Below are 14,262 nucleotides of genomic sequence, written 5' to 3' on the forward strand. Positions count from 1 at the left end.
GGCATTGTAGTGGCTCTCAGTAAACGCGAAACAGTCGCTCTCTGGAGTCCCGTCATGACCCCGAACACAGAACAGGATCTTATAGATGGGATAGTTCGAGATCTCAGTCCCACTTTGAGGGTCTAACAACCTGAGAGAGAGAGAGAGAGAGAGAGAGAGAGAGAGAGAGAGAGAGAGAGAGAGAGAGAGAGAGAGAGAGAGAGAGAGAGAGAGAGAGAGAGAGAGAGAGAGAGAGATTGAGATTTTATAAGGTCAGACTAATAAAACTCATTGAACTCAAATTAAATACATGTAAAGCGGCAAGGGGTTAGGGCAAGAGAAGGGGGCAGAGGGGAGAAAAGACAGAAAACAGATGAAAAGACAGACAAAAGGAAAAAGGGGAGATAGAAAGAAAGAGATTAAGAGAGACAATGAAAAAAAAAAAAGAGTCACTGGCATAAACGAAGAACGAGAGAAAGAAGAACAAAAAGGAGAAAGTAGAAAGACACAAATATTACATATATATGTATAAAAAAGACAGGATGGATGGATGGATAGATAGATAGATGTCATGTGTAAGTCCCGCCTCCTCCTCCCCCACTGTTCCTTTACCTGACAGTTCCCTCAGAGACTCCAGGTACAGACAGTGTGACATCAAGGGGCACTTGGCACTGGCTGCGAAGAATGCTCATCATACGCAGCGCCTCCACCTCGCTGCGGGGGGCGTTAACCGACGCACAGCCCAGGTACGTCAGCTTACTGAACACCACGCTGTCCTCGTCCAGCAGCGGCGTCCCTGGGCTCATCATCCCCGGGCTCATCGTCCCCGGGTTCATCGTCCCCGGGCTCATCATCCCCGGGCCCTCAACTGGAAGGAAAACAATCATAAAAATCAGGCGGGAAATTTATCAGCTGAAGTTATTACATCATAGATTCGTAGGAACCAATCAGAATGCGAAATACAAGTCATGTGACACCAGTTTAAACCAGTTTCCTCGTACCCTGTTGAGCTCCCTGAACGGGCAGTACGATCTCCAGTTTAGGGGGAACAGGACAGGGTCGAGGCGGAGCCGCAGTGGTGGGGTAGCCCTGACCCCCCCCACCCACGTGGTCCGATCCATGAGTCACGTCAGCCACCGACGGGTCCATCAGCACATCCTCAAGCTCCCTCTGTAACTGCTGCTCACTGCCGTTGCCTACAATCTACACACAGACGCACACACACACACAATATACATGGTAACATATAAATCAACAGCTACCAAAGATGTTCCACACACACACACACACACACACACACACACACACACACAATATACATGGTAACATATAAATCAACAGTTACCAAAGATGTTCACACACACACACACACACACACAATATACATGGTAACATATAAATCAACAGCTAACAAAGATGTTCCACACACACACACACACACACACACACACACACACACACACACACACACACACACACACACACACACACACACACACACACACACACACACACACACACAGACATAAACCCGAATCTGGTCCATGTACTCTGATTAGTTTTTATCCTTTAATTTTTGCCTGCCCCTTATGTGATTGGACAAAGTTTAGACATCTAAAAGACAAGCAATCAAACGGGAGTCGATGCTGAAACAGTATGAACTCATACTTCATAATAAAGAAACTGTTCTGTTAAAATAAACTACAATTCTAATCATTCTGTATGAAACTGGTTTTGGGGGCAGGGCTACATCTCAGCTCAGTCTGTGTCCATTTGCCTTCAAATTTACTTAAGTGTCCAAAGTAGTGATTTATTATAACTATAATGTTTCTTTGATCATTTTTATCACAAGATTCTTCACGTGTAAAACAGAGCGTGCGCTCGATCCTGATTGGTGACTCGCGGCGTGTTTCACCAGTTACGTTTTTATCCTCGTAAATAAAAAGAAACGACTGATTTTACTAAATGGAGTCGAGTAAAAAGTCAAATATTTGAAATGTAGTGAAGTTACAGTAAAAATCTCATCAAATGAAAAAACTTCAGTAAAATACAGACACGTGAAAAAGAATTACCGTAATTTCCGGACTATAAAGCGCATATATAAGCCGCACCCACTGAGTTTTACAAATATTTTTATTTTTAACATAAATAAGCCGCAGGTGTCTACACTAATGAACTTTACACAGGCTTTAACGAAAGACAAGCTACACACGGTGTAACGGGTGAAATATGTTGCGCTTCCTTTAAGAGCAGAGTGGTATTTTGGGAATAGCACGCCACTGCATTTTTCCGCTATTACTGCATGTGTGCAAGACCGAGGAATATGTCCTTATTATTTTCTGATGCTCATTTCTAAGTTTCTTTGACTAACCCGTAAAACACGAGTTTTGGAAACCTGTCTGTGCTTATATGATTTCTGTTGTAACTGGAGTTAGCGAGTTCTCCCTTCACCCAGACTCAACGTGTTACAACGGCTTGTATCTAAACAGTAGCCGACCAAGAAAGTCATTGTTCGCTGTCTTCCTCCTTCCTTTCACAACTATTGTATTTCTCTCGGGAGTTTATCTTTTGGCATCGTCGTGCGTTTAAAAAAAGGCCGCTGCCGTGCAGCTCAGAACACAGGTGAGGTGCGTTTTTTTCGTTTCCGTTCGGAAATTTCATTGCTCTAATGTTATGGGGTTCAGTTTTTTGGCTTGAAGTTTGTGAAACCAGGAAAAACCCAGGAAAAATTCATAAATTAGCCGCTTCGTTGTTTAAGCCGCGGAGTTCAAAACGTGGGGAAAAAAGTAGCGGCTTATAGTCCGGAAAATACGGTAAATACAGTAACAAATTACATTTACTGTGTTATAGTCCAACACTGTAAATTATATCTGAAATGATTAAAGGATGATAATTTGTCATCTTGAAACTTTAGGACTTTTACAGTAAACTAGTGAGTAAACAAACAGATGGTGATTAAATCTGATGTTCTGATGGGAACTACATCCTGACAAATATGTGAATTAGCTCAGCTCACACTTCTACATGAAACCAGTCACTGTGAGGTTTTCTGCACACACACACACACACACACACCCACATTACGGAAAAACATGTGGGAACGTGTGTACACGCAAATCACGTGCATCGAGGAACCGCACAAACAAACCCAGGAACAACGACCAACAACAAATGACAGAAAGTCAACAAAATCAGAGAAGGAGGAAGAACGTGTGAAGAAAGGAAGATGATTCTTTTCCACCAACAAGCTGCTCAATCTGGTACATTCAATGTTTTTGAAACCATTTCATTCCTGCTGTACATCCTGCTCCTGCTTAAGGTTCTTCATCTTCTTTGAAGGGTCTACTTGAATGACAAAGTTCTCAGGTTCCTAACAGGGTTCTACTTGGAGGACTAAAGTGTTTGACTGAAATCAGTCATGGTTCTTAGCCTCCTCAATGGTTCCTGGGTTTATGGAAAGGTTCCACTTTAAGCACTAAAGGTTCTTCACCTCACCTCATGTCTTCAAGGTTCTTAGGCTTGCAAAAAAAAGTTGTTTTTTGTAGACTAGAGTTTATTTTCCTTCTAAAAGAGAATCGAAAAGATTCCCTTAAAAATGTTCTACTTGGAGAACTAAACCTTCTTTGGCTCTGATGTGTTCTACTGGAATGATCCAAGGGTTCCTAGTTTTTTAAAACTGTTCAAGCAGGAGATGGGATTAGGCTCCTATCAAGGTTCTACCTGGAGGATTGTTACACAAATCTTTACCAAACAATCAAATCTGGTTAAATGTTTACTTTGATGGTTGAAGGTCTTCAGAGGTTCCCTCTAAACTAATCCAGATACATTTAAAAACCCAAAACGTAGACGTGCCTGCACCGCGCACGAGTGAAACATAAAAAACGCTTCCCCCTGCGTCATTATTTACTGTTCAGCTCTTTCAAACGTTTCTGAATAGGCTGAAATGGTCACGTGACTGCATCACGTGACACGAAAATGGCCAAAAAGGCCAAACAGAAACGTATTGGGGTGAAGATGGACTACAATATTTCTACTGGAGCTTCTCAGGGTCCTGAGTGTGAGACTGAAATCTCCTTCAACACACCTTTTACATCTGCAACATAAGAATTCCCTGTGAATGAGCGTTACTATAGAAACCAGATGTATATAAACTACTGTAATTCAAATATTCATTTCTCTTTCTTTCGGAATCTACGTAATTTGCACATAGTCAGAGTCATGACATTTCCGGCACGTGTGTAGTGAACGCTTACATCTTATAGACTTGGTACTCAATCAGAACCATAATCCAGCACCAGCTCTGCCAGTGGAAAAGGCGTGGGAGACCACGAGCACGTAAAGAAAGGGGTCAAGCAAAGAAAAGAAAATCGTTAGCAAGAGAGAGACACTGACCTTAAAGCTGACCCCTTCCTCAGAAATCACCTGTGTAACAAACAAGTGGTTTAGAAGGGTCTCTTACAGGAAAACACCAAGAAGAACATGGAGAACATGCAGCAGAAACATGGACACGTGGAAGCCGATCGACATTGAGATCAAGCTAAACATTTTTTAACATTTTTAACCAACGGTGAAGATCAGATGTGGAAACGCCGGGACATTTCGCCCACAGTGTGTCCTTCTCCAAAAATCTGATTCCAATCAATGACACACAAAGCTCTCGCAAAACCGCTGGAGACACAAATGAGCAAAAAAAGAAGAAGAAGAAGAAGATGGGATTTCACAAGAGACACTGGATGAGAGACAGAGTGTGAAACAGTGTGGGGGTCAAAAAGAACAATGAATATGATTCTTCCAGAAAGAAGGTTTTCCAACAAAAGTGTGAACAATGGCCAAAGATGATACACAATCCACTCCATCTGTGTGTGTGTGTGTGTGTGTGTGTGTGTGTGTGTGTGTGTGTGTGTGTGTGTGCTTCAATTCAAGGTTCCCCTTGTCCAAACACACCTGTTCAGTAAGGTGAATGTCTTCAGGACCTTACACTGATTGAACATTGTTCTCTGTCTCGGGAAACTCCGCCTCCGCCAAAGGTCTTACCTTCAGGCCTGTTTTTTCATCGTCACTGCCGTTATTAGTAGACGGGGTCTCGTCCCCGAGGCGGGACACTAGGACAAAGTCCTCACTGTTCAGGGTGGACACAGAGTCAGAGGAGGCACTAATTTTCCCCACGGAGGTCATGTCATCCATGACTGCTACACCGAACCTGGCGCACTCATGAATGACACTCAGCGAGTCGAATCACCTGCAAACAAAAACCAAATAAAGCACATGTTCAGTGCAGGACCTCATAAAGGGTTCAATTCACCCATAACCTGCTCACAATTTCTGCTGGTTCTTGATGGATCACCCCATATCTCTGTCTTCATGCTCCTTCGGTTTCTATGCAGCAAAACTCAGTAATGTTACGGTCTATAAAAAACATCTATAAAAGTCCAGATGTTCCAGTTTATTTTCATTATAAAATCCTCCTTTAGCATGAAGACCAGTTTTACACACTCTCAGAACATCTGGACACCTGGTTTCTCCAAACGTTCAGCTGAAATATTTTGCTGTCTCCTGTAAAACTCTCCAAAGATGTTCTTCACTAGTGTGAGATGTTCTTCTTCATCCCAGAGCAGTTCAGTAGGATTTAGGTGTGGTGTCTGGGCAGGTCATGATGGATATCACTCCAGATGTCTGTCTGCTGTCTAAATAACACGTAACGAACTCAGACGTGCTCTTCAGCTCATCGTCTTGGTGTACGGTGAAGTCGCTTCCAAAGAGCCGCAGTCCAGACGGAACTGCATAGAGCTGAAGTGTGGAGCTGAAGTTGTGTTGGTTTACTTTTACTTTCTGGAATCTTCTCTGCTCCAAAACAACTCCAAACCATTAAAATTCCACCTCCATGTGTGAGTGCGGGGGTGAGGGAGTCTGATCACATCTTCTCTACTGTTCTCCGTCTCACACAAGTTCTTCTGATAGAGACACGAATGTTCTATTTGGACTCCACAGAACTTCCTTCCACTCGTTTACTGTCAGATTTCTGTGTTTTTTCCCCAAACCGTGTTAATTGCATCAAAAAGAAAATAAAAAAGTCACAAGCACGTGTCAAAGACGTGTTTTTAGGTGTTCCGACACGTTTTACAGGCTCGGTAAATATTAAAACATCATCAGAATTCATGATTGTGCATCTTCACCCGAACACTAAAAGAACGCAATGCGCCAATCAGGATGCATTTCTGAAACAATCCACCCCAAATCAAAACTCTTCATTTCTAAACCCACTTCAGTTTTCCCCTAATCTCGATCCTGAACTGATCTTAATCCAACTCTGATTTCTAATTCACCCCAATCCAAATCTGATCTTCATTCATTCACTCATTCATTCTTTATTTGACTGATTTATTTAACACTTTAATACCTTTCATTAAAACACAAAACTAACTGCAATCCAGCGCTAATCTTTATACAAACCCCAACCTCTAATCTAATCCAAATCTAATCTTAATTTAATTTTAATACACTAACCAAAACCTAATCCCTCAACTGGTCCTAATCTTAATCAAAACGTTAAGAATTTGTAAAAAGAGTGCATGAGTTACTGCACACCTCCTGTCAGCTCCAACAAGTCCAGATATTCTCCTCTGAACTTCTCTCAACAAGCAAACGTGGACAGATAAGGGTCCTACACAATTTCTTTTATACAACGGTGTGTTTGACTCTCAGGTGTGTTTAACCGTGTTTGACTCTCAGGTGTGTTGGATCGTGTTTGACTCTCAGGTGTGTTTGACTCTCAGGTGTGTTTAACCGTGTTTGACTCTCAGGTGTGTTTGACTCTCAGGTGTGTTTGACTCTCAGGTGTGTTTGACTCTCAGGTGTGTTGGATCGTGTTTGACTCTCAGGTGTGTTTAACCGTGTTTTACTCTGTGTTTGACTCTCAGGTGTGTTTAACCGTGTTTTACTTGCTGTTTGACTCTCAGGTGTGTTTAACCGTGTTTTACTTGCTGTTTGACTCTCAGGTGTGTTTAACCGTGTTTGACTCTCAGGTGTGTTTAACCGTGTTTGACTCTCAGGTGTGTTTAACCGTGTTTGACTCTCAGGTGTGTTTAACCGTGTTTGACTCTCAGGTGTGTTTAACCGTGTTTGACTCTCAGGTGTGTTTTACTGTGTTTGACTCTCAGGTGTGTTTGCCTCTCAGGTGTGTTTGTGTTTGACTCTCAGGTGTGTTTTACTGTGTTTGACTCTCAGGTGTGCTTGACTGTGTTTGACTCTCAGGTGTGTTTAACCGTGTTTGACTCTCAGGTGTGTTGGATCGTGTTTGACTCTCAGGTGTGTTTAACCGTGTTTTACTTGCTGTTTGACTCTCAGGTGTGTTTAACCGTGTTTTACTTGCTGTTTGACTCTCAGGTGTGTTTAACCGTGTTTTACTCTGTGTTTGACTCTTAGGTGTGTTTAACCGTGTTTTACTTGCTGTTTGACTCTCAGGTGTGTTTAACCGTGTTTTACTCTGTGTTTGACTCTCAGGTGTGTTTAACCGTGTTTTACTCTGTGTTTGCCTCTCAGGTGTGTTTTACTGTGTTTGCCTCTCAGGTGTGTTTAACCGTGTTTGACTCTCAGGTGTGTTTGCCTCTCAGGTGTGTTTGTGTTTGACTCTCAGGTGTGTTTTACTGTGTTTGACTCTCAGGTGTGCTTGACTGTGTTTGACTCTCAGGTGTGTTTAACCGTGTTTGACTCTCAGGTGTGTTTGACTCTCAGGTGTGTTGGATCATGTTTGACTCTCAGGTGTGTTTGACTCTCAGGTGTGTTGGATCGTGTTTGACTCTCAGGTGTGTTGGATCGTGTTTGACTCTCAGGTGTGTTTGACCGTGTTTGACTCTCAGGTGTGTTTTACTGTGTTTGCCTCTCAGGTGTGTTTGCCTCTCAGGTGTGTTTGTGTTTGACTCTCAGGTGTGCTTGACTGTGTTTGACTCTCAGGTGTGTTTAACCGTGTTTGACTCTCAGGTGTGTTTGACTCTCAGGTGTGTTGGATCGTGTTTGACTCTCAGGTGTGTTTGACTCTCAGGTGTGTTGGATCGTGTTTGACTCTCAGGTGTGTTTGACTCTCAGGTGTGTTGGATCGTGTTTGACTCTCAGGTGTGTTTGACCGTGTTTGACTCTCAGGTGTGTTTGACTCTCAGGTGTGTTGGATCGTGTTTGACTCTCAGGTGTGTTTGACTCTCAGGTGTGTTGGATCGTGTTTGACTCTCAGGTGTGTTTGACTCTCAGGTGTGTTGGATCGTGTTTGACTCTCAGGTGTGTTTGACTCTCAGGTGTGTTGGATTGTGTTTGACTCTCCGGTGTGTCTGACTCTCGGGTGTGTTTAACCATGTTTGACTCTCAGGTGTTTTGCAGGAAATATAACACTATGAACAAAGTAGAAGGAACTCTGCTCTACCACCTGGTCAAAACACACACACACACACACCAAGCAATATGTAAATGAAAGACAGAGGAGCTGGTCATGTAAACACGACACTTCAGTGACGACCGAGTTTTTCATTTATAATCGGAGTTTAAAACGCTCGGATTTATTCTCACGCATTGCAACTCAAGATCAGTTCCCCATCACGTTTACCTCATTAATCTTCAACTATATTTATTTAATCAGAAGGAAAGAAAATACAAAGAGTTGAAGGGGAAAAAAGAGAAACTGAAAGTAGACAGATGAAGTAAAAGAAAAAAAAAAAGAGGATTTGTTTGGCACATTTTCAATGAAAACAAAAAACTTTTATACAAATTAGAATGTAAACACACACACACACACATTTCCCTTCACTTAAACTAGGAGGCCCGAACCTGTTCCAGCGTGAAGATGTTTTCCATGGCTTGGAGTGAAAGATCTCCTGCTGTAGAGCTTTAACCCTATTGAACACCGTGAACCTCCTCATTACTCACGACTTCACTAAACACCCTTATGGCTGAATCTCCATGAGCACACTCCAAAATCTAGTGGAACATCATCTCAGAAAAGTGGAGTTTATTATAACCGTGAATGTGAAAATGTGATGTTCAGAAAGCACAAACGGACCTTGTGGTCTGGTAGTTTGTGTTTATATAGTCTACACAAATGTAAAGATTTTATGCATTAAAAACGTAATAATATAGAAGTGTTTATTAAAGATGAAACTATATAAAACATTACAACGTACGAGTTAAAAGTTTTACAGAAGTTAATCGGTTTCGATTGGAATTATTAATTTGAATGCACCAAAATAACCTTTACATTTTAAGGAGTTTTGTGGGCGTCGCTTTATGCAAATGAGCTGTTTTAGGTATGCATTTTCACCCATCAATATACACACAGGTGTGAAGAAAAACAGCTCACCTGAAAGGAAAGACTTTTGGTTGTTAAAGTTGCACTTGATTTATGCTCCTTGTAACGGCTCCTACAGCACTGTGACCTTCTCGTCTCTTTATTCTTCATCCACGCATGGAGGAGATGAAGACTCGAGCGCTAGTTTTAATATTTCACATTATAACATGCACTAATGCATATAAACCTGCAGGGGGTTGTTTGTTTAAAGGTGTGATAAGTGTGTTGTGTGATTTTATTGTAAAAATTGCTTTCATGGTTTAATGCTAGAGGGTAAAATGTGTGTGCTTTATGTCCGAGAACAAAACTGACTCACCGATACGTGTTTCCTGATAAGATTAAACAAACATTAGCCGAGTAGCTCCTGGAACAGGAAATTGTTTCGACGTAAAACAACTCTCTAGCTGGAGAAGCTCTGGGGTATACAACATTTCCTACCCTCGATGTTAGGATGGCATGTCAGAACATGTTGGGGAGGTTCACCTCAATACCTGAAGTAGCTCTTCTAGAGAATAAAGCGATAAATCAGAGAACAAAGTGTTAGGATGTTTGAAAAGGGGCAGGAAATGAATGGCAGGCTGTGGCTTTGTCACTATATGCCTGTGTATTGTTCTCGCCTAAAACACACACACAAACATCTGGTCAGTGGTATTTCCTCCAGATGATTTTCTCAAACACACACACACACACACACACACACACACACACACACACACAAGCATGCCGTTTCATGCTTGATCACACTTTAATAATGGCCGCCTTGTTATACACACACACACACACACACACACACACACTGAGCAAAAGCATTTCCTATTTGTAGTCACACAACTAAACGTCTGTCCTAATGGGCGGGGCCTAATATTCTAATGAGCATGCTCAATTTACAGCCGTCTGCCTAAAACTCCACCTATTATCTCCGTGTTACAGAGGTATACAGCAGATACACTCAGTAGGATTGATAACGAGAGAGAAGGAGGGAAAGAGAGGAATGGAGAGAGACCAGGCACTGAAAGAAAGGATAGACAGAATGAAAGACAGATAGACAAGAGAGGAAAAAAAAAAGTTGGATGGGTATAAAGAGAGATGTATGTATGTTTATGTGGTTAAGTGTAAACTCCAGCATTGTGTAACGGATCTGTAACAATCACCCTTCAGGCAGAAGACAAGATTATTTAACTAGCTCTGCTGTTCACACACACACACAGACATACACACAGACACACACACAGACACACACACAGACACACACACAGACAGACACACACAGACACACACAGACACACACACACACAGACACACACACACACAGACACACACACACACAGACACACACACACACAGACACACACACTTCAAACCAAAAACATCATGACTGTACCAGCTTGAGATGGACTGATACCGGTATCGGGTTCTATATGATATTCGTTTACTCTTCACCCTGAATATGCAAATTATAATTAGCATGAATTCACGCCTAATAGAAGCATAATGTTATAACGTGATTGGTCCAAAGTCAATGCCATATTCGCAAGAGCTCATACATAACCACACCTCCAAATCTGTGCCCACAATATGGAAACTCTTTAAATATTATAGATTATCCTGAATTCTTCTGCTCCTAAAACACCATGTTCTAGACCCTGATAAGAAACAGAACGAAAGTGTGTATTAACTGACTGCATTTGGGACACATTTGTACACTGTAACAGTATTTGTCATGGGTGTATCGGTGTGTGTGTGTGTGTGTGTGTGTGTGTGTGTGTAAACTTGTATACAATACAGCTGTAACAAAAGAACGGGTCGAACTGGGGATTTATTGTTTGATTTTGAACGAGAGAGATTACACCTCATCACGGTCAGCTGATGTCGAGGAAAACGCCATGACGGGCAACGACTAAGCACAATATTTACAGCTACAACTGGAGATCTCTTAGCATCTCCTACCAAGAAACAAGCGCAGGTAAGTAGGAACAGATCCAAAGCCAGCTAGAAATCAGACCATCATGAGTGAGGTCTATTTCCCCTGTAAAAGCGCATACACACACAACATTAACTCAATTAAAAGCAGGTGCTACTCTGTACTGCGCGAGGTCCGAGCGGCCGTTTAGATCGCACGTCACGAGTTTACTGCATAAAATTCAAACACTCCTCAATTTATTTCAAAGTAATTTACTCGTGTAGCGACTGAACACAAAAATATTGTGTAACGTGGGAAAGGGGCGGAGCTTCCAGAAAGGGCTCTGTTCATAGCCGAGTTCAATACCTACGCAATTCATTAAGCAATCAATCGATTCAAACAGGTGTTTTATTCATGGACGAAAGAAGATAGTGTTTTTTTAAAGATATTATCCGTACTTAAGTGTTCGGACAAACTCAGAAGAAATGATTAAGTCTGATAATATAATATAATATAATATAATATAATATAATATAATATATAACCTGAGAGACATTATTACAAGAACAAAAATGGGAAATAATGAGCGGAGACAAAGTTTACTGTTTATCTGACAGCCCTCACATATTTCACCACTGCACCATTTACTAAAATTTATAAAAAGAAAAGCTTAACTTTTTTTTTCATTATTCTATTAACAAAATTAATATTAATTATTATATAAACCATATAAAACCTGATCTTTAAGGCTCAGCAGTATGACAAAAAACACATTGTAATACATGATTTTATATTATATATATATAAATAATGTCACATACACATTGATCCAGAGTTCTACATGTAGTAAAATGTTTTTTACAACTGTCCGACACGTAAATAGTAATGGCATTTAAAAAATTAAATCTAAAGTGTAAAAAAGATACGATAAAAAAAAAGAAGTATTGAAGTTTTAAAGTTTACTACATTTTAAATCATAACCGTTACCGAGTAAAAAATATAACAAGAATGAAAATAATATAAAGGGGAAAAAAACTGATTGATGGGCGGAGAACAAATGCGCTAAACTCACAAGAAAGAAAGATGGAGACGTTCGAGGCTGACTCCAGTGATGCAGACCAGCTGAAAGCGAAATGCCGTCCAATCCAAAGTCTGATTTCTAAATCTACTCATTATCATACTGCACATTATAGCAGGGGAAGTTTTTTTTTATGGACTGAAGTGTGTTTGGGGGTTTAAAAGATGTTCCTTCAACTAAAAACAACTAAAGTTAGGGTTAATTCATTGTCACTAAAGTGCCCATGTGCAGTATTATGCAATATATTTATTCATATCGTGAAAGATCCCTATATTGTGATACACGATACCAATTGTGTATCGCGATCTCCAGATACCGCGATATGATATGATGTTCCATATCGCCGAGGCCTATCTACCCCGTTATGGAGTTTGTGTACAGGGTGACCGCGGGACTGAGAAGCGGTTGATACCCGGTGGCGATGCGCATGCGCGGGGGAACATAAAACAAACAAAACTGATTTTTTTTTTCCTTTCTTAATGCGTTTACATTCCCACTTTAATCGAGTCGCACGTGCGATAGCTGATGCGCGTGTACTGTGTGTGCGCGCGCGCGTCCGATCTGTATTGTCTTTTTGGTTTAGGGCTGGGCTCGCGCCAATATATATATTATATTATATATTAAATCTCTCTGTTCAGTGTGATATAAACTCTCTCACACACACACACACACGTGCAGATAATAATGTGTCGAAAAACAGGCTACTTTTGCACACATGAACCCTGAAGTGATGCTGTGAACAGGCTAATCGAGCTATATTGGGTGTTATGTGGAGGTTTTTTAAACTAGTCGTAATCACTCAAAAAAATATATTTTATACCTTAAACAGACGCCAGGACACTCATACTTTTCCTAACTGACAGATTTAGAGGTTGTCTCAAAAATGTTTTCGCACCAAGAACACCCAAATAGACATATTAATGTTACTGACAAACTGACACGCTAGCTAACTGCGTTATTCCGATTCCTACCCATATTCTGGACAAATGCCCACCCCTGCTTTTGGATTGGATAGTGTGATCATGTTTCTCTGCTCTGATTGGTTGGCAGCTCCAACTCTGGTCAAACAGCAAATCATGGTGAATTTGACCGAATACGGGTAGGTCAAATATCATCTCACGCACTAGGCTAACACCACAATCTCCACTCGCTGTATTATTCTTTCGCGTTTACTTGCAGCCATTAAAAAGCTCGGAATGCAATTTTAATAGTGCACACACGTTTTGAAGTCGAGAAAAATAAAGACACAGATGACAAATATGTTACCTTCTTTCTCGAGGTTTTTTTTTTTGCTGCTGTTTCTCCTGTTGAGGTTTGACGGAACCTGCAGAAGCGCCGTAAACACAAACCCGGACACCGCTGTTAGTGCGCGTGCGCGAAGCATCAACCGCTTGACGCATGCGCATTTGCAAGCTTTCGCTTTTTTCCTTCAGTTAGCCAAAAACAAAACAAAAAAACGCTGATAAACAAAAACACGATTCTGAAAGTGTACGATTAAATAGAAAGAATATATATAATATAACCGACACGATTTGTCTTAATAATGCAGTCACACAAACATAAAACCGTTTCTCACCTTTAAAGCTAGGAATGCATCGATCCCGGACGAGTCGACTCTGAATCGGCTCTTTCAGGTGGACGTCGAAAGCCTAATTCCACACACGACTCATTGTTTCTATTGTACGTTTTATTTGTGACAATAAAATATTGAAATGCATACAAATTATTGTAAAACATTTAACATACTGTATTTTATCACCTGAATGTTCTCTAGCGAGTCATGTGTCGTTCACAAAAGTCGACTCCTATTTTGAGCTGATATAATAGTGTAGTGTGACAAAAACGCTGAAATATTATATATTATATATAGTTAGTCTCAGAGCCTGTGTTAAAAAACATTAATTTAACTGCCACTATTATTCTGACTACCGCCCAACTTAATGAGGAGTCAAATGAGTCAGAGTCGACTCTCTGTAG

The 14,262-nt window shown here is 41.0% G+C and overlaps 1 protein-coding gene across 1 annotated transcript in view; it reads right to left on the reverse strand.

Annotated features, from left to right (window-relative positions):
* LOC124393152 (rab GTPase-activating protein 1) overlaps positions 1-13,683 on the reverse strand; it is a 71,707-nt gene extending 58,024 nt beyond the window's left edge. The window contains exons 1-6 of the mRNA XM_046860620.1: positions 13,552-13,683; positions 5,014-5,218; positions 4,372-4,401; positions 981-1,182; positions 592-847; positions 1-130 (exon numbers count right to left, since the gene is read on the reverse strand). The exon at positions 1-130 is cut by the window's left edge and continues 45 nt beyond it. Coding sequence (XP_046716576.1) covers positions 1-130; positions 592-847; positions 981-1,182; positions 4,372-4,401; positions 5,014-5,163 — 768 coding nt within the window. The 5' untranslated portion in view covers positions 5,164-5,218; positions 13,552-13,683. The remainder of the gene's footprint in view (positions 131-591; positions 848-980; positions 1,183-4,371; positions 4,402-5,013; positions 5,219-13,551) is intronic.
* Between the last annotated feature and the right edge of the window lie 579 nt (positions 13,684-14,262).

Source organism: Silurus meridionalis, chromosome 11 (assembly GCF_014805685.1).
Source record: "Silurus meridionalis isolate SWU-2019-XX chromosome 11, ASM1480568v1, whole genome shotgun sequence".
NCBI classification, from domain to species: domain Eukaryota; kingdom Metazoa; phylum Chordata; class Actinopteri; order Siluriformes; family Siluridae; genus Silurus; species Silurus meridionalis.